This window comes from Pygocentrus nattereri, chromosome 16 (genome assembly GCF_015220715.1).
Source record: "Pygocentrus nattereri isolate fPygNat1 chromosome 16, fPygNat1.pri, whole genome shotgun sequence".
Taxonomy (NCBI): domain Eukaryota; kingdom Metazoa; phylum Chordata; class Actinopteri; order Characiformes; family Serrasalmidae; genus Pygocentrus; species Pygocentrus nattereri.
In genome coordinates this window covers 25,539,074-25,564,327 of record NC_051226.1, presented here as the reverse complement: position 1 = coordinate 25,564,327, position 25,254 = coordinate 25,539,074, and the positions used below count along the sequence as shown (strand labels likewise).

General features: G+C 41.2%; 1 protein-coding gene across 5 annotated transcripts in view; it reads right to left on the bottom strand.

The window, feature by feature from the left end:
- The window catches only part of LOC108431786 (actin-binding LIM protein 3-like), a 122,821-nt gene that overhangs the window by 88,058 nt on the left and 9,509 nt on the right, over window positions 1-25,254 (bottom strand). For all 5 annotated transcript variants that reach the window (XM_037546232.1, XM_037546233.1, XM_037546234.1 and 2 more), the window contains exon 2: window positions 3,445-3,588. In XM_037546232.1, the coding sequence (XP_037402129.1) occupies window positions 3,445-3,588 (144 nt within the window). The remainder of the gene's footprint in view (window positions 1-3,444; window positions 3,589-25,254) is intronic.

Sequence of the window (25,254 nt, the reverse complement as noted above, 5' to 3'; positions counted from 1 at the left end):
TTCTTTTAATAAAATAAACATAAAAAGGGGTTTCAAAGCAAAAGGATTTTATTCTGAAGTCCAAGCCAGTTAAAGGTCTGAAACTCTTCGGCCAATTCGGATGACCAGTAGAAGAATATGTGTGAAAACAGGGTAAAAGGTTAGGGTAAAATCATAGAAACAATAAAGGATTTTAACTAAATCTGTTGTTTTATTAACCTAAATTCTGACACTCTGTCCTTTGTGATGCAGACAGAATCACAGATGAATGCGGATAAAATACCAACGTGATTTATTACAAAACAAATCACAAATGTCAAAGGGTAAAGCAGCAACGTAGTCAATGTCCAGGCAAGAGTCAAAACCACAAATCAGAAAACACCAGCTAAGGTACCAAAAGGGAAAAGGCAAAAATCCAGGAGTCAAAGAACAGGCAGGGAGGTCAGAACACGAAAACAAACAGCACATAGGAAGAACGCTCTCTAAGTCTCAATGAGACAATACTTCGCAATGTGACTACCTAAAGCCCGGGCTTAAATAGTCTATGCAATTTGTCACCTGATAGCATACAGGTGTGGACCATTAATAATCAGGGGACTGAGATCTCTGATAGGTTCGCGGTGGAGAGTATGGAGTCATGTGAGACTCCCGAGGATCTTGGGAGATGTAGTCTATCTCCTGCAGGGAAGGAGTGAATCTTATCTTGTGTGAATATTTTCTGCTGAATAGAGTGAAAGACGTGGCATGATTTTTTTTTTCAGTCGTTTTCAAGTAAAAACAGACATTTGAAGCCTGTATAAGATGTTCTTTACTTTTATTTGTAGTTTGTAACAGACATTAACATATATTTTATCTTGTATAGTGGAGTTTTACAGTGACTCTTTCAGAAAAGAATCCTGGCATGGAGCTGCCACTGTTTTCCATAGCTGTCAACCACAGGAGGGTGGGCTCCTCTTTTTTAGTCTTGCTTCCTCTCAAATTGTCTTTCTCTTGCTTTTAGGCATTTTTTCTTTGATACTGTCACCCTTGGCTTGCGTACTGAGGCTCGGGCCCGGATTTTCTGTAAAGCTGCTTTGTGACAATGCCTATAAAGTGCTATATAAATTGAATTTAACAACTAACAGCTTCTGAAGGCCTAAAAATACGAGACCTCATTTGGCTGTATCAGCTGTATCACAGGAGTAAAAATCATAATTGAACCATTTTCCATTGGGCGTTTCAATGTTTCAACTTTTCAGTTTCCAAAAAAAACATAAGTGAAATAAGAGTATTACTACAATCATTGTAGTATTTAAATACAACAAGCATAGTATTCTATTAAATGAACTGAAAACTAAAGAAATCATCAGGCCTTTGGAAGGCCGTGAAGGTTCCCCACTCATGTATTTATGTAATTACTTTATTTAAGCTGAAATATAGATTTTGTGGCACATGCTTTCACTGCATTACTGTGGACTGAAGTCTAAATTCATAAGCATACAGAAGCCTTCCTGCACCTTCTGCTTTCACAGATATGGGCCTCTGGCTGCCATGGCCTTGGTGCATTTTGACTTGTTGTTGTTGTTGTTGTTGTTTCATGCTGATGAGCAACGAGCACACAGTCCTATGGCGTGCCATGTGACTCATCAGAGGCTTTTTGTTTGGGAAGTGGAAATCGATTTCATGCATGACTTGGAGCAGTGCTGAGAGTACAGACCTTCTTTATTGGCATCTCGCAACTGATGGGTCCTCAATATGACTGCATTGTGGGATTGATATGCTTGGGTACCTCAGTCTTTCATGGGCTTTGAGTGGCACGTCGATAGAGATGGAACACTAACCCTGGCAAAAGTGCCCACGCAACAAGCAAGTGGCTGTACGATTATTTGTGTGTTTTCCTACATTTTTAGGCCAAAAAACAATCTGAATTTCTATTAAATCCAGAGAAAAACAAAGCTGATCATGTCTTTGTAAGTGTTTTTATAAAAGCAAAATGTTTCCATTTTTTAAAAGATAAAACTAAAGATGAAAATGGTGATAGAGGACAATAGCACAACCACAGTGATGATATGAAAAGATAACATCTGCAAGACAGACAACTGTTTCGTCCACATCCTACAGAGAAGGACATGGTTTTCTAAGCTATACGGAGGCAAAGCTAGACACAGCATGTTTGTCTCAGCTTTATATATGTAGCATTTTGTGGAAAATATAACTGTAGTACTTTAACATGTAGATCTTTCAATTGCCTTACATTTTATACCACTTCATTTGCTTCATCAACGTTTTCAGTTTCGTCATATAGTCAACATATTATACACAGTTTAAACAAAACAGGGTTCGTAAGCACAGTTTTTGGATGTTACTATAAGTGTATTAATTACATTTTTATTACAGACGCTTGCATATAGGTAGTCCACAACTGTGACTTGTGTCCTAACACTGTATAAAAACGTGTGTGTGTGTGTGTGTGTGTGTGTGTACATGCTTGCTTGCTCTTGTGAGCGTGATTCATTCCCCTACCACCTCCTGGACACAGACAGTGGATGACAGAGACAAATAAACCTAATTTATTTGGGGCAACAGGGATTTGAAAGTGTGTGGCAGAAACCTTAGATCTGACCTGAGTGAGGGTGTGTGTGAGGAGAATGAAGAAGACGTGTAGTTCATAAAACATGAGGGGCGGCAGCCAGAAAAACAAGAGGTCAGACACCTGTCTGTCTCTCTCTCTGTCTCTCTCTCTCTCTCTCTGCTTCACCTTTTCTCTAATGGATATGGCAGACAATCACAATAGTATCAGCTTATGGAACTTGCTTATGGTTGGGATGAATAGAGAGACAGTGAAGGACACAGAGAGAGAGAAAGAGGGAGAGAGAGACTGAGCAAAACTGAACTAAGGAAACAAAAAAACATGATGGCGAGCTATAGGGCTCATCCACCTATTACTGGAGTCCAATCTTTAAGAGAAAGCTTCCCATTGGTCAGCGCCTGTTGATGGCAACCACCATTGCAGGCAAGCTGCCCCTTAACATGGTTGCCACAGCAACAGCTCACATTATAAACAAAAAACCATGTGAGCCTTTGGTGGTTTGGACAAAAGAAATGGCCAATCAGCCAAATCCCCCAAGATTCAGTCTAATACCCAGCCCCAGAACCTGCCATTAAATATTAATGATGGCCAAATCCATTGAATTGCATATAATAATTCATATGAACTGGTCGTTTAATTTGAAGGCTTAGCACACCGATAGTCTCACTGGCCTGCTTGTGCGTTTGGACTCTTTGAAGCTCGATGTCCTTGTGTTTTCTTTTGTGTAGCTTAAGGCTAACTGAACAACACTGCTCATCTTTCAGAGAGTGTCATTCCATTCCAGCACAGACAGAGGCTAATACATTGGTGAACAATGCCAGTAGGACCAAATTAGCTAAACTTTGTTTATGTTTTAAATGTTCCTGTAATACAACATTAAAAAGGGAGCTCTTTACCTTGGCAGGTGAAGCACTTGACATGGAAGTGGACATTCTGCACCCGCACCACCTCTCCTTTGCACACCTCTCGGCAGCGAAAGCAGGCAATGGACGCTTGGTCATGGCCACTTTCTCCTCGATAGCCAAGATGCTGGTAAGGCCCTGTGGAGCAGAGGCAAAATTCTGAGATCAAAAGTTTACGACCTGTGCACACTTCCCAATCAAAAATTAGGCCCTCACATCTATTGTACAGTTAGCTACATCTAGTACAGCACTGTGCCCCTTTTATTTATTCCAGTTAAAACAACCCCATTTCCCAAAAGTTGGAATGTTGTGCAAAATGCAATGATGTGCATATAATTTAAACCCTATATTTAATTGAAAACAGTATAAAGACAACATATCGATTGTTGAAACTGAGACATTTTATTTATTTATTTGTTTGAATTTGATGCCAACAACATGGAAAAATCAGGGGAGGGGCAACAACAGGTCAGTAGAGTAACGTAAAAAAAAAAAAAAAACACCTGGTGCTTGATTGAGAACTCGTCACTAACATGACTTGGTATAAAAAAGCATCCTAGGCAGGCTGAGTCTTTCAGAAGTAAAGATGAGGAGGTGTTCACCACTCTGTTAAACACTGCAAAATCAAATAGTGCAACAATTTAAGAATAACATTTCTCAGTGTAAAATAACAAAGAACTTTGGTTTATCACCTACGGTACATAATAACACGAAAAGATTTTACTTTAAAAATACGGTTTACATAATATGCATATCATTGCGTTCTATTTTAAATCTGCACGGCATCCCAACTTTTTTGGAAATGGGGTTGTAAATAAATCAAAGGAAAATAAGCAAAATAACGAGGAGTCATCTTCGGGAGAAAATAAAGCTCCACTTTTGCTTGAGATCAAAAAAACATCCACGTGTTTCTGCCCGACCTTCCACTGTGAGAGGACATCTCAACAATCTGTGATTCTGAATGTTCAGCTGTCAAAAAGACGTTACTGAGAAAAGGTCATTTGCAAACAAAGGAGATGCTGATGTTCTCAGAACAATGGACTGTCCACTACAGAGTCTAGATCTCAAAATTATGGTGTTTGGGATTACTTGGATTGTGAGAAGCACAATTTAAACAAACTTAAATTATATTTAGTTGTTGATGTTTGTCTGTGATTCTTCTGTTAAAAGTGTCCTGTTTTTTCCTGATGCTGAAAAATGAATAACATGTACTCAATGGCCTGATTCCCCAGTAGTGGCCGGTTGCCCATATTAACATCAGGATAGATGCATGGGATAGATGTCATTATTGGGATGTAATGGAATACAAGTACTGGGAACATGTATTTAGAATAAAGTATTTGCATTTAGCCCAAGTTATATTTTGTAAAGGCAGTGATACAGTTACTTATTTTCATTTTTAAGAAAACAACATACTTACTCACTAAATAATAGAAAACATAGTCTTCAAAAGAAACACCACAAATGCTTGTTTATGAACTATTTTAAAATCAGTGCATGGCCTGCAAACATGCTTTTTATACCATCTCTAAAAAAGACAATTAACATGTTCTTTACAAACACTGAAGTTTCTGCTAAAGCCTGAGTAGACTGATAAATCAATGTGATAATCAGTTATTAATCTCAGTGTTACTGAGCTCTGCTAAAGCCTGAGTAGACTGATAAATCAATGTGATAATCAGTTATTAATCTCAGTGTTACTGAGCTCTGCTAAAGCCTGAGTAGACTGATAAATCAATGTGATAATCAGGTATTAATCTCAATGTTACTGAGCTCTGCTAAAGCCTGAGTAGACTGATAAATCAATGTGATAATCAGTTATTCATTTCAATGTTACTGAGCTCTGCTAAAGCCTGAGTAGACTGATAAATCAATGTGATGATCAGTTATTAATCTCAGTGTTACTGAGCTCTGCTAAAGCCTGAGTAGACTGATAAATCAATGTGATAATCAGTTATTCATTTCAATGTTACTGAGCTCTGCTAAAGCCTGAGTAGACTGATAAATCAATGTGATGATCAGTTATTAATCTCAGTATTACTGAGCTCTGCTAAAGCCTGAGTAGACTGATAAATCAATGTGATGATCAGTTATTAATCTCAGTGTTACTGAGCTCTGCTAAAGCCTGAGTAGACTGATAAATCAATCTGGTGATCAGTTATTAATCTCAGTGTTACTGAGCTCTGCTAAAGCCTGAGTAGACTGATAAATCAATGTTATAATCAGTTATTCGTTTCAATGTTACTGAGCTCTGCTAAAGCCAGAGTAGACTGATTAATGAAAGCATCCATTTTATGGCAATCATATACACACCATTAACTGAAAATCACATAGTTACTCACTTTATAGTCAAATTTTGTTTTTGTGATAGGTGACTTCTTCACTTAGATAATGAGACAGCAGTGGGTTTGTGGGAGCAGTAGTGGAAGCGAGCGATAAGAGCCAAAATAATATTACAAATTTTGTAACTTCACAAGTGAACTTTTAATGAAACATTAACAGAAAAATTAGTACAGTGAAGAACAGTGTGAGTTAAATACAAATTAAAGCAGAGGGTCCCGTATGCTTTATCAATATATATTCTAAATAGTATATTCTCTACGCTTTACTATATGTATTGTAATATAATGGAAACAGTGTATTCAGTATTCAGCATTCACTACTTTTTCACAGTATTTTGTTCAACCCTGTGCACGATGTTGCTACATCTGCAGCCACTACCAAGCTGCAACGAGGGAGAAAGATGAGGCAGATGGACAGGGAAAGTCTCCTCCAACAAGCAAAAGCTTAAAATATTGATACAGCAGTGTATCAAAGGTGGAACGTCTGAGGACACACATTGAAACGGCAGTGTTTCTGGTGATATGTACTTGCATATCACCACTGCCTAAAGAAAATCTTGGATGTCTGAAATAATACATTCATAGGAGAAGGGAAAATGCTCTTAACTCTTTAGTGGTAAGAACCTGCTGTTGGGTCCAAGCATTTATTACACACCACTATAACTTGAGAATAAGCCTATTTAAATAGGTGCACTGTGCATAATCAGCCTCTGTCATGCACCTGGGATTGTAGATGTTTAACTAAAATTTATGTTGATATAACAAACTTTAATTCCAAATACTTTTGGACCATTTTTACAGATTTATTCATCATTAATAACTTTGGTTTTGGTCCAATCATCATTAAGATGTTTGTTTACTTGTAGATTAGCGTTTTTTACTAATATGGGAATGTGTAGTCCTTAAAAATTACAAATATGGTGGATTTGGTGGTGTGAGCCATCAAACTTTATGACAAATGCCAGGACAATTACCAGTAATGTAACACAACCCTGTGATATTACAGATCACAAACTGTCAGGACAAGTCAATCTTTCATGGTATGTTTAAGGCATTGTTGTCAGTGTTATGTAGCAGAGTTCAAATACAATGTTACAAATGATCATCATTCCATGACTAAGCTGTCATTTATAGTATGTCAGACTTTTCCATGCCTACATTCCAATGCCCTGAGCTAAAGATGATGCGTTATAAATCTTAGATTAGTAAGCATTAGTATCTTCTTCTTCTTCTTTCGGCTGCTCCCTTTAGGGGTCGCCACAGCGGATCATCTGCCTCCATCTTGCCCTATCCATTGCCTCCTCTACTAGTATACCGAACAGAAAACCGAATGGAAGAGAACCCAGTAGAACACAAAAGGTCAATATTTAACAAAATAACATATTGGCTAGAGACATTAATGTCTGCTATGACATTATCGGCAGTCACTGAAAAGAAGTTATGTAATGAGCGGTGATGTAATGTCCAGTGATCATGATGAAATGCACTCTCTCTCTCTCTCTCTCTCTCTCTCTCTCTCTCTCTCTCTCTCTCTCACTCTGGTGATATGCTTTGCTGCAGATGGACACTTCTGGATTTGTCTTTTGTGTTCATCTGCTTTGGCAGGAAGCCATTCTCCTGTATCAGTCCTTCTATTGTGACTCCAACAATGCTGGCAGACCAGCACGCTTCAGTCATTTGTGCCATAATACCCCCGATTAACCACACTGTGACAGCACCAGAGCAAAGGATTTACCAGCGCTATAAAACTAATGGAAGACGAGAGCTGATGATGAATGCTTTAGACATGTTAGTTGTACTGTTGGTTGCACCCCCGGTCACCTTTATATGACCACCACTAGGAATAACAATACAATCATATTGAATTGCACTGTATCACAATAAATCCTATCATATTGTTGTATCGTGACTAGCAAGTGCTAGACACTTTTGCTCTTTACAAATGCATTTTTCAGCTTTTCATAACAATTGTAGCTGCCATTGTCAAGTACATTAATAACCAAATAATCTACTGATTATTTTGTTGATAAAAAAGGGCCACACCATAAAAGTGGACTTAATGAGCCATAACAAATAACACAAAGATTTGAAAATACTTGGATAGGAATAGGAAGAAAACAGTACATGTCAAAAAATCCTGTAAGAGATCCAACCACTTTAACTCACATGTGTTAAATTTACTTTAACACATGCACCTGCGTACAGTTTTTAAGTGTATCTCATTATCAACTTTCACCAAATTTGTTCATGGCTTGAATTATCTTTTGTCCTTAAATACCTTCCTCTGCCTGGATTGCAGTGGCACACCATGTATACATTAAAAGAAAGTGATTAAAATGATCCTATAAGCAGCGGCTAACACTAGTAACAGGCTGATATTATGTCTAGGGATGACACAATACTACTCTTCTTGTCTTATAACAGTACAAGTACTGAAATCTTGAGTGACGGCTGACAGCAAATTATATTTTTTTTAATCTGAGCTATAAAATTAGTTATTTTTAATTGTAGCAATTCAGTAATTCAAGACTGCCATCTAAAAAGAACCATGTTCAAACTGCTCTAACGTTTTAATAAACTACAGGAACAGAATCTTACAGAACCCAACAACATATTTACACAAACGGAACGTTTTAACTTTTCCATAAAAAGGGAAACATTACATACAATGCAAACTAAACTATTTAAAATAAAGGAAATGCAATTCTAGCAACTGTAACATTCCATGACTTGTAACTTATACCAGTGTTTCTCAGCCCTGGTCCAGGAGGCCAAATGCCCTGCACATTTTAATAATTTCCTTGCTTTAAAACATCGGCATCAACTCTGTAATGGGTTGTTAATGAGCTGAATAGTTGGATCAGGTGTACTGGGAGCAGGGAAAACAGTAAAAAGTGCAGGGCAGTGGGTCTCCAGGATTAGGGCTGAGAAACATTAATTTACACTAACATTAGGCTCCACACATTTGCTGTTCTGTGACCTTCTTCACTTCACTTTGTTGCATTACAATGCCCTTCACAATTTCATTAGATATGTTCTTTCTTCTCCCGTATCCGATCCAGTGTCTTTTGCTGGAATCAGCCCAATATTGACACTCGATATCAAATCATTGCTGTCTTGTTCAGAAACAACTTTCTTCAGCTGAGATGTTTTGGGTTCTTATCCCAGTGGCCACAAGCTGAAAAAAGATGTATGGAACTAAACTGAGCAAAACACTCTCTGGCCAAGTCACCATGAGTTCGTTAAAACAAAGTAGAGGCTAAAGTAAAAAGACTCCACTTCCCATGAGACTTTGAGCAGAACAATTCAAGGCATCAGCATGATTATACAGGACAGTCTACTGGAGAGCTTTGTGGCTTAAGGCTTTTTCAAGAAGGCAAGTAAACAAACACATGCAAGGGGACTATAATATATTCGCAAAGTCTGCAAATAATTGGGCCAATTGCCAATCGCAGCTAATGGCTCTTGAGTGAGCCCCACTTTGGAGAGATCAAGTGGGATTTCAGACCACTTCATCAATGAGAGCATTTTCGGAGATGGCTCTTTAAGTGTATGCCCTGATGTGAACCTGGCTGCATATTGACTGAGCACAAGTAGGAGTGGGAGCAGCTAAGCATTGCATATCTCTACTGTGTTCTCACTCACAATCTCGCAAAAGAGACCAAGGGACAAGCAAGAGTGGGAAGCATCAAAAAGATCTTTGCGATTACTTGCCAAAATCCAACCAACAATAGAATGGAAAACTCAGTAACTTGAAGACTACACTCTCTACAAGAACAAAGACCCATTGAGGTGTTTACCATGAGCCAACAGACACAAAATCGATCAGAAATAAGTGCTCCATAAGGACAAGATAATGAGCTCATCACTACAATAGAAGGTCTTATTATAAAGGACCCTGGGCTTTCAAGAGGTCTTACCACATTTAACAGGCACTGGCATATGCTGAAGGTTCTCAAAGATCCTCCAATTGTGAAATCACTAGAGATCACAGGCCACAAATCAGTAATCTGTAAGCTGAAGACTGAGGACAGAAGTCTGTGAAAAACAAGTGTCTGAGAAAAGGAGAGGATTACACAGATCTGATCCACTACTATACCAAGCTAAATCCCTGTTAAGACTGGAAGAGCTGCATATTCACGCAAACCTCAATGGGTTTTGTAGTACTACAAAAGCAATGGTTTAGTCAAAAATTTTCACAATTCAAATTCAAAAACCTCAAATCAGACATGTTTTGTATCTGATGTTCTCTTCTTTAATGTTGCACTGAATCTATGGATCTAATGAAGATATCAAGTAATGGAACCTTAGCAGTGTGCAAACCACATATCTAAATCATCACCCACTTGCCTCAAACTGCACTGAGGGAGTGAAGCAGAGAGCACTTTGGCACAGTTTTGCCTGGAGCAAGGAGCAGCTTTTTAGAAACTCTGAGGATTGCTCCAAGTTCACTAAGATACCAATTCAACCGACATGTGGAAGATGTGCCAATAATGCAAATGTACAGCACATTACTGCATAAGCAAATTATTAACATGAGTCAGCAAAAAGCAAAGAATTTATGAAATATCTTAGCCAGACTAGATCCATAAAATAATATATATAGTAAGAATGAAAAATATGCAGCAGACATTGAGCGGAGAGAGAGGGCAAGGTTGGAAATGGCTGTCCTCCACTCCACCTACAGTACATACTCTGGTAATCTCAAACAGACTTGCTTATGCAACTTCCAACGCTGTATGTCGTGCTATTATCTACAAAAATGGACAAAAATTCATTGCATAGCTAAAACAGTGGCGGCAGCAAGTGGTGTAACAAGGCATCCCTGGGCCCGTACGCAGAGCCCTGAGACCTGCCATAATAGTGCAAACTCCTAATGAAGTCAATATAAGAACATTAAAAAGAAAAGATGTGCAGTTTACAACACGCATGAATCAGTGCAGGTTCAATTCCGTTTCCGAGATTCCGAGGTTCAAAAGTCTGATGCAGTGACGCATTCAAAAGTTAATCATCATCTTCATGTAATCATGAAGATACAGTGAGACTGGGTCACCAAAACTATGAATGAAACAGCTGTCTTTAAGCAATCATGGGTGTCGTTGATCAAAGTGTATATATGTTTGTAGGCAAGTGTGTTCAGCAGATGGTGAGATTGACTTCAGACAAATAAAAAGCTGATGTTCTTTTTTCATTTGTTTCTGACATTGGAAATCTGTTCTGTCAGATTATGTAGTGTCTTTCACAAGTCTCCCCAGGCACATCCTTTGAATATATGTAGTCAGTGTACCTTCAAATTCAATATACTTGTGGGAAATTTGCCGGCTGTCCATTAAAGAGCTACTAGGTAATGGGGGATAGTACTGGTTGCTATGCACTGATTGGAGGGCTAACAAAATGATGTGGAGTTTGAAATCGCTGCATTATCACTGATAAGAAGTAGAGGCAAATATGCATTCATAGCATAAGGAGAAGCAATTTGCAGGACCCCCAAAAAACAGGTCAGTATACAATTGCATAACACCCCTGGTTGCAGCCACCTGGAAGCCTGCATTTTGTCTGTACTTAGCACCACTGGCATCAGCTAAATTAGCCTCCTAGCTGCAGTGCACAACTGAAACCATATGAACCAACCTGGAAAACATGCAACACATTTGAATCCAAGCCTACAGTTCACTGGCTTAAAAAGCACTCACTAGTCCACCCCCCGCCCCCCCGATAAATGAGTATAATTAGTATGAGAGCTAATTGTGCAGCTTACTGTCAGGAGGGATGAGGTGAGATTGAAGCTGACAGAGCTAGCCCCTGGAACCTCTAGCCTGTCTTACTAAATACATGAATACAAAAACTCTGTATGTTCTCTATGCTAACAGGTTATAGGTTATAGCTGTTGTGTTCAAACCTTTGGTGGTTCAAACATTCCAACACTTCACTATAGACTTAATGCTCATTAGACTGATGATACCACAGCTGATCTGCTCCAATTAGACATTATCGTCTACATCACCATTAGCCATTTTAGCTTAGCTAAGCAGCTAACACAGTTAAATTGACTGTGAAATGACAGCAGTAATTTGAGGCAATATGTAAACAAAGTCTGCTGAGCATAGCCGAGCCTTGTAACAACAGGCGTGATCTGAGAAGTTGACGTTCTGTGTCTTTGGAGGATACTGAATATGCTAACGCTAATCATCACCATACCCTCAAGCCATTACAAGCAGACAGGCAGCATTTTATAAAGGACTCTGCATGTGGGAGCACAATGAACTCCAAAGGGAGATCACAGAGCAGTGTGTGAGTACACAGTGGGCTTGCAGGCTTGGCTGAGTACAAGCACAGGCATTTATCAGCCCTGACGTATTGACTGGATGTATGACAGGTGCAAATGACTGCCTGACAAGAGGGATTGCGCTTGATCATACAGTGCTGGCAGAAACATTATGGTCATGAGGGGAAAACACATCACGTTCCATTAATAAAACATTACTGGTTTTGTTTTAGGACACCTATTTCCCACTAGCATCATTATATGCTACCTAAATGAAGACCAATGGCCTGTCATATGTCTCAAGCCATGCCTGAAATATGCTGAAATGCATTTACTGAGTAGTGTGCTAACCTTTCGCTTAACAATATCTAAACTAATGTATAGTTGGCAATACATTCAGAGATTCTACCCCCAGAGTACTTGGTGTGTGTGTGTGTGTGTGTGTGTGTGTGTGTGTGTGTGTGTGTGTGTGTGTGTGTGTTTTATGCTGGACAGTAAAATTCACCAGTAAACTGTGCATCAGCACATGGAATTGAAACTTCACTGTATAAAGAAGCATGATTCGCAATTTCCCTCCAGGATCAATGAAGTTCTATCTGTCTATCTATCTATTGTGCTGTCTTTATTGTTGGATGTACTGTAATAGTCTCTGACTAATGTGTGCACACATTCAGAATGGAATTCAGTTTTTTGGCATTATTTTATGGAAATTTGTAGCTTAAAACATGTTGAAAAATTTATGAGACCTTCTTTTACTCCAGAACAGCCCTTATTAAATGTGCAGGTGCAGACACACACACACACACGCGGCTCTCCATTCTGACTCCTCTTGTCCTTGTCGTCTCCCTCCAACGGCTTAATCAGAAGGGATTTCAGTGTGTCAAGAGGTGGTCCGTCAAGAATTATGGGCATTTTCTTGCCTCTGTGACAGGGTTAGAAATCAGATGATGGGGTCAGACTAAATCTCCCATCTCAATGATTGGCTCAATCATGCAATTTCAAGGTCAACTGGAATCAAATCAAGAGCTCTGGTAGGAAAGGCACGTGTCTTGTAACCACCAGAAGAACATGTTTCAGAAAATTCACAGTTCAGTGGAGAGCTGAGATGATGCAGAGGAATCCAGTCTGTGTGAAATGTCACATTCATTGTTCTTGTTTAATTTGAATTGTGTATTACTCTGAAAAACACTGATAGAGTAAAAAGTGAATAAGGTACTTACATATAAGGTGCTGGTTATTTTTCTCAGTCAGACACAAGGATATTTCAACCTGAAGTACTCTGATTACTACTTACACTTACACAATCAATGTCATAGCATTAAGTTTAGATTTTTGCCAACTTCAAATAAACTTCCAGATAACTAAAGTTAAGAACTCTTTAGTGATCTTTTTTAAAATGTGTGCAAATGCTGTCATTTAGTAAACATGTCTTAAATCAATGACTTGCACACTAGGAAATGCAACAGGATGCTGTTACATAGCAGAAGGCTAAGAGTCAACAGAGGCAGCTGAGAGTCAGAGGTCTTTGTCCTTCAGAAACTATGTATATGCATTTGCTATTTGCACCTAGGGACTTCAAAATATTAAAATGGTAACTAGGCATGCTACACTATATGGTCAAAAGAATGCGGACACCAGACCATCACACCCATATGAGCTTGTTGGACATTCCAATCCGAAACCTTGGGTATTAATATGTTAATATGCCCTTTTTAAGCAGCTCTAACTGCCTCCACTCTTCTAGGGAGGATTTCCACATTTTCAAGTGTGTCTGTGGGTACTTGTGCGTATTCAGTCAATGAACATTTGTTGAGGTCCAACGAAGACTGGACAAGAATCCAGTTAATTCCAAAATGGTTCTGTGATGGGGTCTGAACCAGTGGTGGCTCTGCAGGCCACTGGAGTTCCTCCACAATAAATTCATCCCACAGCCATGTATTCATGGACCCACTTTGTGCACAGGTGCACAGTCATGCAGAAACAGGAAAGGACCTTCACCTAACTGTTGCAACAAAGTTGGAAGCATCTGATTGACTGAAATGTCTTAACTATCATTGGAACAAAGGGACCAAGACCAAACCCTAAGAAACACATCCAGACCATTATCTCTCCTCCACCAGACTACTGTTGGCACTATGCCTTCCCGTAGGTAGCGTTCTCCTGGCATCTGCCAAACCCAGATTTACTCTGCTTCAGCACTAGCCAGCCACAATCTATTAGTTTGTGTGGTCTTCTACACTCCTAGATGCTTCTGTTTTACAATGATAGCACTGACAACAGACCAGGGCAGATCCAGCAGGGCAGAAATTTCACAATTTCACAGAAATTTTCACTGATGCACAAAATTTTAAGAATTGACAAAGGTGGCATCCAGTGACAGTGGCATGTTTAAAGTCTGAGATATTCTGTATGAACCATTCAACTGCCAGTGTTTGTCTATGGAGATTTAATTTTATACATCTGTTAGGAATGCGTATAGTTGAAACACCTGAACTCAATAATTTAAAAGGATGTCCACACACTTTTGGCCATGTAGTGTATGTTAGCTAACGTCAGCTTGCCAGTGTTATGTAAATGCTAACCTAGGCACAATTCAACACCATGAGGTATTGTGTGGTAAATAGGCATTTTAAAGGAAAAAAACATCAAGCGTCTTAGTAAGGTACTGGGTCATCACCAACCACCAGACCAGCTTCAGTGTTCTCTGGCAAAGATTCTACACTTAGTGGGCTCCCAAGTGACGCAACTGTCTAAGTGTTGGCCCTATCACCAGGAGATCGCGAGTTCTGTAGCCGGGAGTCCAAGACAGCACAATTGACCTCGCTCTCTCTGGGTGGGTAGGATGGCCCCCCTTCTCCCCCCATCACTCAACGTGATACTAGTCAGCGCAGGCGTCTGTTAGCTGACATTACAGATCTGGAGGTTGGCGCTTTCCTCCGAGCATGTTCGGCTGTCCCGTGACGTTGCATGAGTGGCAGTGCGAAAATAACGGTGGCTGATTTCACAGGTCTCAGCCTTCACCCTCCTAGTGTTGGTAGTATCGTGTGATTGGGGGAGTCTAAATTGGAATTAAGCAGGTGGAACTGGAGACGACTAAATTGGGGAGAACACCGGGTTAAAAAAAAAAAAAAAAGATTCTACACTTAGTAACCCCTCGTGAGGGGGGGCGCTGACACAACTTGAAAGAAATACAAACAGTAGACAGTGAAGTGCATGGTGTATAATGTAGGAGTAGCACATAGATAATATAAATAGTAGCACACAGAGTAAAACAGGGTAAATAGAGTAAAAAGTGTGTGGACTATGTATACATCAAAGCCTATTAGGTCAAATATTAAAAGGCATTAATATTTGCCAAATTCACTGCCATTTTACATATAAACTCAGGAAGGAAAGTGCAGTCTTCAGAAAGTGCATGGAATAAATACAGGCTGATGAAATTTTGAAAAATGAGTAGGCTTTTCAGTTGTAAATGATCTTAAGAGGCTGTTATTTTGCATTATCCCATTTTGCTCTGTAATGAATCACACGCACACACACACACACACACACACACACACACACACACACACACCCACACCACACACTTATCCCAGGTGGCTCTTAGTCCGGTTTGGCCGCACCACCACAGTCTCTGTCACTCTTCTGCCATCTGGGTGCAGAACAGGCGCCAGGCTCTGGGGTGCCCCCTCCGGAACTGGCACCGCCTCCTCCTGCACCCGCTTCTGTCTTTATTTTGGCTGCTTCCTGCATCCTGAGTGGTGTTGCTAGGTAAGCCATAAAACTCCCCCAAAAATACCATGGCAACGTCACTAAGACTGAGCCAATGAAGAGCCTGTAAGGCTGACGACACTGCAAAACTTTAGAACTTTTGCCAGCTCTGTAGCGACGGGTCCAAGCTACTATGAAGAGCTGCTCAGCGTTCCACCCCAATTCTTCAGAGATATACTGCCACACACCAGGGACTCCAAGGACCAAGCAATTTCCTCTTTCCTAAAGCATGCTGTTAATCAAACAACTCCAGATAGTACTGGGATGCAGTAAGTTACAGGCTTACGAAGCAGCTGTCCCAAGTTATGATTTAGCTTCTAGAAACTCAGCCACTGAACTTTGTAAGTAGTGATATACTGCCCTGCATAAACAGCACAAGCCTGCACTGAGAAAAAAAGCAATTTAATCAACTTACTTGATTTAAATGTCTATATCATAAAATATGCGCATGCATTTGGCAATGGTGTATATATTTGAATCAAGTAAATTCAATGCATAATTTTCTTCAGTGTGAGATAACAGTGGTGGGAGTTGGCGCTAACTGTGTCTTGATGACACCAAGATTCAGAAGATTCAGTTTTGTGGTACGTCTTTTGTGATTGTTTGAAAAATGCAAAAAGACCATTTGTGAGACAGCTGGGGGAGTGATAATCAAACGGTTTCTCACATAAGGGCTATTATGTGAGATCTCAGACAAGTGATGAATCTTAAAAAAAAAAAGATATTTCACTGTGTAGACCAGGGGTGTCAAACTAAAAGGGCCATCCTAAAATAATCTCTACTAATGTGAAAAATATGTAGACTATATGTGTGTGCGTATGTGTGTGTGGGTGTGTAAATTATATATTTAACCAATAGAACAAGAGAGGGAATGTGTTATATCAGTTAAATAAAAAATAAGTAAGAAATAAATAAATTGCGCCGTGAGCGTATCATTTAATGTTTTGGCGGATTAAATTATAGTTCCTTAACAAGCAACTTTTTTCAGAGTAACAAGCTCTGCTCATTCACTGCACAGCCGGCAGTTCATTCCCTGGCTCCTTACACAGACTAATTGACAGTTTGGGAATTTAGTGTAGTCTCATCATCAGAGTCTGACGAAATCAGCTGTCGGTCAAATGTGATCTTCAGAGTATTCATTTTCTGTTTTTGTGCAAAGTAAGAAGTAAAAACGTTCAAATGGCTTGAGCATCGCCTACAGCTGTCAAAGACTTTGCTTAGCAATGGCATCTCATAGACACGTGTGCATGTGTGTATTGATGGGGAAGGGGAGAGAGGGAGGCATGCTGGGAAATGTGGTGCATCACATGTGGAACGGGTTAATATTAATAGAAAATTAAAATCATTGTGCCATAGGTCTGACATGGCCCACGGGCCTTGTGTTTGATAGTCTAGATCATATCACTTGAAATATACCAGAAATATCTCAATAGTAAAGCATCAAGGCCAGAATATTGAGCTCTCACTATTTCATCTTCAGAAGCTCTCATTAAAACCCAGTAGCGCTTGTAAAAATACTGTTCTTTTATCATTGTCCATCCATCCATCCATTTTCTAAGCCGCTTCTCCATAAGGGTCGCTGGAGCCTATCCCAGCAGTCATCGGGCAGAAGGCAGGATACACCCTGGACAGGTCGCCAGTCCATTGCAGGGCAGACAGACAGACACAGACAGAGACAGTCCCTCACACACCTAGGGGCAATTTATCATGTCCAATTGGCCTGACTGCATGTCTTGGGGAAGAAACCGGAGGAAACCCACGCAGACACGGGGAGAACATGCAAACTCCACACAGAGAGGACCCTGGTCGCCCGGCCGGGGAATTGAACCCAGGCCCTCCTCGCTGTGAGGCGACAGCGCTACCCACCACGCCACCGTGCCGCCACCTTTTATTTATTTATATTTATTTATATATTGTCATTTTGTTAAACAAATAGTCTGGTTAAAAAAAAAAAGTGTACAATTTAGTATTCCCTAAAATTTCAGCTTACCACCTAAGACATCTTTTAATGTCTGATTTTTGCTTCTTTGACACTCAAGCTATGAGGGTAATGTAACTAAGAAATAAATAAGATTACACTTTGTGTTGTGGGATACTAATGTGGGAATTCTGTTACCCAACCCATCTTGATTTTGCAGTAAACTCAGTAAATTCATTTCAGTAAAAAGTGTTTTTGATTTGTGTAATTTTTTTTCAGTATACTATGAAATACAGAAGACTTGTTTATGTAATTTCTGACAGTGAATGACATACTGCATCTATAGAAATCAACAAAAGTACAGTATTTCACATTGTTAAAACTGTAGTAGCAGCCATCTCGAAGCCTAAATGTCATCCATACTTTTGTCTATTCATTCCTTTGTGACTGTGTGTTCCGCTGTACATTATTATAAGCGTGCTAAATTTGCACTCCATGCATCCAAAAGGCTGAGGCACTTTGTCCTAACTGGGATCTTTTCCAAAACTGCCTAAAGAGAGTAAAATGCAGACAGGCATGTCATCAGCAGATGACCAAACAAAGTCCCTCTAGAACTAATGTCACTGCATTTTGGAACTGACTCTGATTCAGTGTTAATTCTGGGCTAAAGTATATCCAAAACATTATGAGGTACGAACTAAAAGAAATAGTTCAGTAAATCATGTTTTACATGTTTGGCATCCGAAGTTTGCTTCTTTTGTTTTGCACTGGAGCTTGGAGGCTAACAGCAACATGTTACGGTGGACAAAATACAAGTTCCAAGATGGCTGTGTACTTCCAATGAAGTTGGGACGTTGTGTAAAACATAAATAAAAACTGAATACGATGATTTGCAAATCCTTTTCAACCTATATTCAATTGAATATATTACAAAGACAAGATATTTATTGTTCAAACGAATAAACTTTATAGTTTTTTGCAAATATTCACTCATTTTGAATTTGATGCCTGCAACATGTTCCAAAGAAGTTGGGACATGGGCGTGTTTACCACTGTGTTACTTTCCTTTTAACAACACTCAATAAGCGTTTGGGAACTGAGGACACTAATTGTTGGAGCTTTGTAGGTGGAATTCTTTCCCATTCTTGTTTGATGTACAACTTCAGTTGCTCAACAGTCCGGGGTTTTCGTTGTCGTATTTTGCGCTTCATAATGCGCCACACTGTCACGGTTGGCCCCTCCCAGTCCTGTCCATGTGTTCTTGTTTTGGTTTGTAACTCCGCCCCTGATTGTTTTCACCTGTCCCTCATTGTTCCGTGTATTTAAGCCCTGTGTTTGCCCCTTGCGTTTGCCAGTCTTTGTATCGTTGTTTCATTGTACCTGGTCTTTGTTTGTGTTGATTCTAGTCTTTGTTATCTCCTACCCTAACTCTGTACGTGTCGTGGATTTGCCCGTAATAAATCTCGCTTATCTCAGCGTGTGCGTCCGCCTCCTCGCTCCCCCTTACAGAAAGACTGGCCACCACAGGACGCAGCAGGTAAGCGAGACTCCGGCATGTGGTTGTTCCGTTGGGACGAAACTCCGGCTGTTTCAAAGCAGCCTGAGTTCACCGTGTCCCAACGCCACCAAGCCGGAGACAGCAAATCCCCTGGCGCTGAGGGAACACGAGCGTCTCGTCGGTCCCGCAAGAAAGCGGAGGACCTTCCCGCCTTGTGTCCGGGCGACGAGAGCTCAGGTAAGCGCCTTGGGTCTGCCCGTCTTGAGCGCCACTGCAGGGAGGAGCGACCTGCAGTGCAAGACGGGGTCAGACAGAAGGAGCATTCAGATGACCCGTTTTGTGGGACTCGGCTTGTTCGCAAGCGTCACTGCGAGCTGCCTATCGCTCGAGTGAGCTTTGGGAACGGCCGAGTGGGTCCAGTGTCTGTCTGTTCCTCCAGGTTAGAGCAGAGGTCCCCAGCCCGAAAGCCTGATCCCGTGGCCGCACCCCGCGGCACTTCTGATCCCGTGGCCGCACCCCGCGGCACTTCTGAGCCCGTGGCCGCGCCCCGTGGCACTTCTGAGCCCGTGGCCGCACCCCGCGGCAAGCCGGCGCCTCCGGACCCGCCGCCAGTCGCCGCGCCTCCGGACCCGCCCTTCATGCATCAGAGCAGTCTCACACTACAAGAGACTCTCCTGTGGATGCGTAGTTTGCTGTTTCCTGTACAAGAGATGGACGTCGCAGCAGGCCCGCCTGCCTCCGTGGACGTCGCAGCAGGCCCGCCTGCCTCCGTGGACGTCGTAGCAGGCCCGCCTGCCTCCGTGGACGTCGTAGCAGGCCCGCCTGCCTCCGTGGACATTACATCCCCTTTGTTCCCACCCATCCCGTCCTTGTCTGTGTCTGTTCCCCCTGGGCCTTCCGTTTCTGTCTCTGTTCCTCGTGGTCCTTCTGTGCCTCCTGTGTCTGTTTCTGTTCCTTTGTTTCTGCCCTGTTCGGTCCCTGGTTTTGTCCTGTTCCCTACTGTTGTGTCTGTCTCGGTTCCCATTCCTGTTGTGGTTCCCATTCCTGTGTCTCCTTTTGTTTCTGTTTCTGTAACCGTTTCCATTCCTGTGTCTGTCTTGGTGCCTGTTCCCCTGTCTTTTGCGTGGTCTGTTGTTCGTTCTTGTTTTCCTCGTCCTGTGTCTCCGGTCGTCTCTCGTTCGGCGTCGTTTTTTGTTGTGCCTCCTCGTCCTCCCTCCGTTTTTTGTCCTCGTTCTGTTTCGTCTGTTCCTGTGTCTGGTGTGTCTCCGTCTGTGTCTGTTTCTGCCTCTTGTGGTTCTTCCTCTGTGTGTGGTTCTTCCTCTGTGTGTGGTTCTGCCTCTGTGCCCGTTTCTGCCTCTGTGCCCGTTTCTGCCTCTGTGCCCGTTTCTGCCTCTAGTTGTTCTGCCTCTGCTCCTGAGTCTGTGCCTGTTGTCTAGTTTGGTTTTGTCTTTCTGGGTTTTGCTTTCTTGTTTTGTTTTCGGTTCTGTGTGGCACGCCTCGGTGTGCGTGCCTTTGGGGGGGGGGGGTACTGTCACGGTTGGCCCCTCCCAGTCCTGTCCATGTGTTCTTGTTTTGGTTTGTAACTCCGCCCCTGATTGTTTTCACCTGTCCCTCATTGTTCCGTGTATTTAAGCCCTGTGTTTGCCCCTTGCATTTGCCAGTCTTTGTATCGTTGTTTCATTGTACCTGGTCTTTGTTTGTGTTGATTCTAGTCTTTGTTATGTCCTACCCTAACTCTGTACGTGTCGGCTCATTGACCCTGGACTGTTCTGACCACGACCCTGGATTTGCCCGTAATAAATCTCGCTTATCTCAGTGTGTGCGTCCGCCTCCTCGCTCCCGCTTACACACACATTTTCAAAGAGAGACAGGTCTGGACTGCAGGCAGGCCAGTCTGGTACCCGCACTCTTTTACTACGAAGCCACGCTGTTGTAACACATCTTGGCATTGTCTTGCTGAAATAAGCAGGACGTCCCTGAAAAAGACGCTGCTTGGATGGCAGCATATGTTGCTCCAAAACCTGTATGTACCTTTCAGCATTAATGGTGCCTTCACAGATGTGCAAGTTACCCATGCCATGGGCACTAACACACCCCCACACCATCAGAGATGCTGGCTTTTGAACTTTGCACTGATAACAATCCAGACAGTCCTTTTCCTCTTTGGCCCGGAGGACACAACATCCATGATTTCCAAGAACAATTTGAAATGTGGACTCGTCAAACCACAGGACACTTTTCCACTTTGTGTCAGTCCATCTCAGATGAGCTCGGGCCCAGAGAAGCCAGCGGTGTTTCTGGGTGTTGTTGATATTTGGCTTTAACTTTGCATGGCAGAGTTTTAACTTGCACTTGTAGATGGAGCGACAAACTGTGTTCACTGACAGTGGTTTTCTGAAGTGGTCCTGAGCCCATGTGGTAATATCCGTTACAGAATGATGTCGGTTTTTAATGCAGTGCTGCCTGAGGGATCGAAGGTCACGGGCATTCAATGTTGGTTTTCTGCCTTGCTGCTTACTTGCAGAAGTAAGTAATCTCCAGATTGTCTGAATCTTTTGATGATATTATAGACTTTAGATGATGAAATCCCTAAATTCTCAGTATGTGCTAATAGTTCAGGCTAAAAATATAACAAGCACAAACGCAGACTTACTTTGCTCTGCTTTAACCTTTAGCTCAGCTATAGCCACTTTTCTCGCACCTCAGGAAACTTCTCCACAGGTCTCTTGTAAAATGTTGCTTATGTTTCTTTCTGGTGCAGAATTAAATGCAGCATCTTGTTTACACTATCATTTGGGCTTGTTTGGTGTGTCAGGTGGAGATTCACAAACATTTTGTCAATTGTGCTTTGAAAGTAGCTAAAAAGTAGTCACTACTTTTCACAACGTAGCTAAAAAGTAGCCAGTACTTTTTTTCTGGAAAAGTATCTAAATTGTAGTTAGCTACAGATTTTGGGAAAGCAGCTAAAAAGTAGCTAACTACTCATTTTTCAGTAATTATCCCAACCCTGGCAACATATAATACATTGGAAGTAAAGGGAAAATTTTATTGAAGGTGAAGGGCTTTGACATCAACCTTATAATATCGTGCATCCATATGGCCTGCTGTAATTACTGTAGCATAAAGTAGCTCTGCTAAAACAGACAGCAGCAAACGTAATGAAGTCTCGTAAAGCCTGTCCGTATGGCGTGCTTTATGAGACCAGTAATTGCACTGAGCAGACAAAATGATGCCATGGCTAATGTCTCCACCATGCATGCACAATGAGTTACATTTACATGCTGTCATAAAACCTCCAGAGCTTCTTTGATTCACTTACAATGCATTGCTTATGTCTGTGGCAGATTCAGTAGGGTATGGACTCGACAGATATGGTTTAAAAGCTTAGGTTTTAAAAATAGCGTTTGGCTCGTCATTGTCCATATCAATGTGTGAGCAAGCTCTCCAGGCTGAACTCCTGCACTGCAGGTGATTTCTGCCTGGGTGCTGTGCTCTAAGCTGCAATCGCAGACGTTGAAACAAGGAGTGCTGATGCTGCTCTTTTTTTAATAAATGCCATAGAAGGAGCACAGTGGACACAACATGTGCGGTAATCACAGAATCCATGTGTGGACCCTAGTTGGTGAGCTATGGAACAGAGTAAGGTATGACACGTATAAAGAAAGCTTTCTGCACTCCTGCTGTATCAAAAGCATCATCATTCCAGCCCAAATGAAAATCACTGCTGGTGTAAAAATCTTGTACCTATTAACAGTAGAAGGAAAAAGCTCTCTTAACTTTGAAGTATGTCAATGTAATTCTGGACCATTTATCTTGAACCATCCATCATGAAATATTCATATAATGTAATGCAGTGGTCACTAGCCCTCTTCCTGGAGATTTACTTTCCTACAAGGTTAGGAAAGTAATATATATATATATCCAATGACATTTCATTAAGTACACCTACTTGTTTCTACACTCTTTGTCCATTTTATCAGTTCCACTTACATAAAGATGCCTTTTGTAGTTCTACAATTACAGACTGTTATCCACCTGTTTCCCTGCATACTTTGTTAGCCCCCTTTCATCTTGTTTTTCAATGGTCAGGACCACCACAGAGAAGGTATTATTTAGGTGGTGGGTCATTCTCAGCACTGCAGCGACACTGATGTGGTGTGTTAGTGTGTGTTGGGCTGGTCTAAGTTGATAAGACACAGCAGTGCTGCTGGAGTTTTTAAACACCTCAGTGTCCAACGTATCCAGCCAATTGCATCCTGTGCGCAGTGTCCTGTGACCACTGATGAAGGACTAGAGAATGACCAACACAAACTGTGTAGCAAGATGAGCTATCGTTTCTGACCAACCAGTTAGAAGGTCTAACAGAGTGGACAGTAAATGGATTACAACCTCCAGCAGCATTGCTGTGTCTGATCCACTTGTACCAGCACAACACACACTGATACACCACCACCACCAAAACAGTGACACTGCAGTGCTGAAAAAAAACAAAACCTAAAGAATACCTGCTCTGTGGTGGTCCTGTGGGGATCCTAGCCATTGAAGAATAGGGTGAAAGGGGTTGGATTTTTTAATGGGGCTAGAAATAATGAACTAAACCAGAATATAGCCCAAGAACATTCTACCAAACCCAACCTGAACCAAGTTCTATCTAAACGCACACTGAACTCGCTGTGTTACTTCACTTTTTTGCACACACACTGACCGATACAAATGTCTCTAATGTATCAGACTTAAGCCCTTTTGACAGCAGCCATAAAATGCAATTTCCACTCCAGTTTTTCCGTTATGCCTTTTTTGTCTTGTATAACACTGATGGAATATATTTCATTGAAAATGCATATGAATAATTAAACAGAAGGCAAGCTGAATTTTCATCACTCAGCAAGCTGGTTAATATTTAGGTTAATAGGCTGACATTTTCAAAAGTGGCTTTTTGCTTGTTTATGCTTGTGCTGAGATGCTTTTAACTGTGGCTATTGCAATGCTTTTTTTTTATCAGTGGGGGGGGTTCTCACCCTTCTCCTTTCAACCATCATTGTGCACTAGCAGCCCAATAGAGAGTCAGATTATTATTACAAGGACTGAGGAAGTTAACTCGTTAATAAGACTAACACTACAATCAACTAACAACACAAATTTTTTTACAAATTTGATCTTCAAACCATCCACAGTAACGCAAGCTGAAGCCAGACACAGGAGAGACGGTTTACTGGTTGAAAAAATTAAGCATCACTGAAGTCTTCAGTACCTTTACTTATGTCACGATTGGCTCCTCCCACTCCATGTGCTTTTTTGTTTTGGTCTTCCATGTGCGTTTGTTTTGACTCATGCCCCTTGTTTTGTGACTGCACCCCTGATTGTTTTCACCTGTCCCTCGTTTTACCTGTGTACTTAAGCCCTGTGTTTGCCCCTTGTGTTTGCCGGTCTTTGTTTGTGGAATTGGGTTGTCTTGACGCTGTTTGGATTGTTTTTGTGGTTTGGTTTAGTTTAGTTGTCATCTATGTCTGTCCACCCACAAATCGGTATTGATTATTGGATCCTGGACTGTCTTGACCATGATCCTGGAATTGCCCCTAATAAATCTCCCTTATCTCAGTGTACACGTCCACCTCATCGCTCCCCGTCACAACTTAGATAAAAATAATTCCATTTTACACTGCAATCATATTATACCGACTCCATACTTCCAGGTTTTTTGTTTTATTTGACTATTTTAACACATTATGAATACATTCCTTTGCCCTGGGAAAAACTTATTTCACACACAGAGCTCAGTACTCTACACACATAAAGAAGGTGGCTCATGATGGGTTCTTTGGTTAAAAAAAAAAAAAAAGTTCTATATGAGGACCACGAACACTCAAAGAAACCTTTGCATGATTAAAGTGTTTTTTCCATTGTGAAAAGGTGTAGATGGCTCTATATGGCCTCTTTTTGAAAAGTGTTCTATATAGCACCGTAGCATTCTACTATGGTTACAAGCTTCATATTGTAACAGCACCTATTA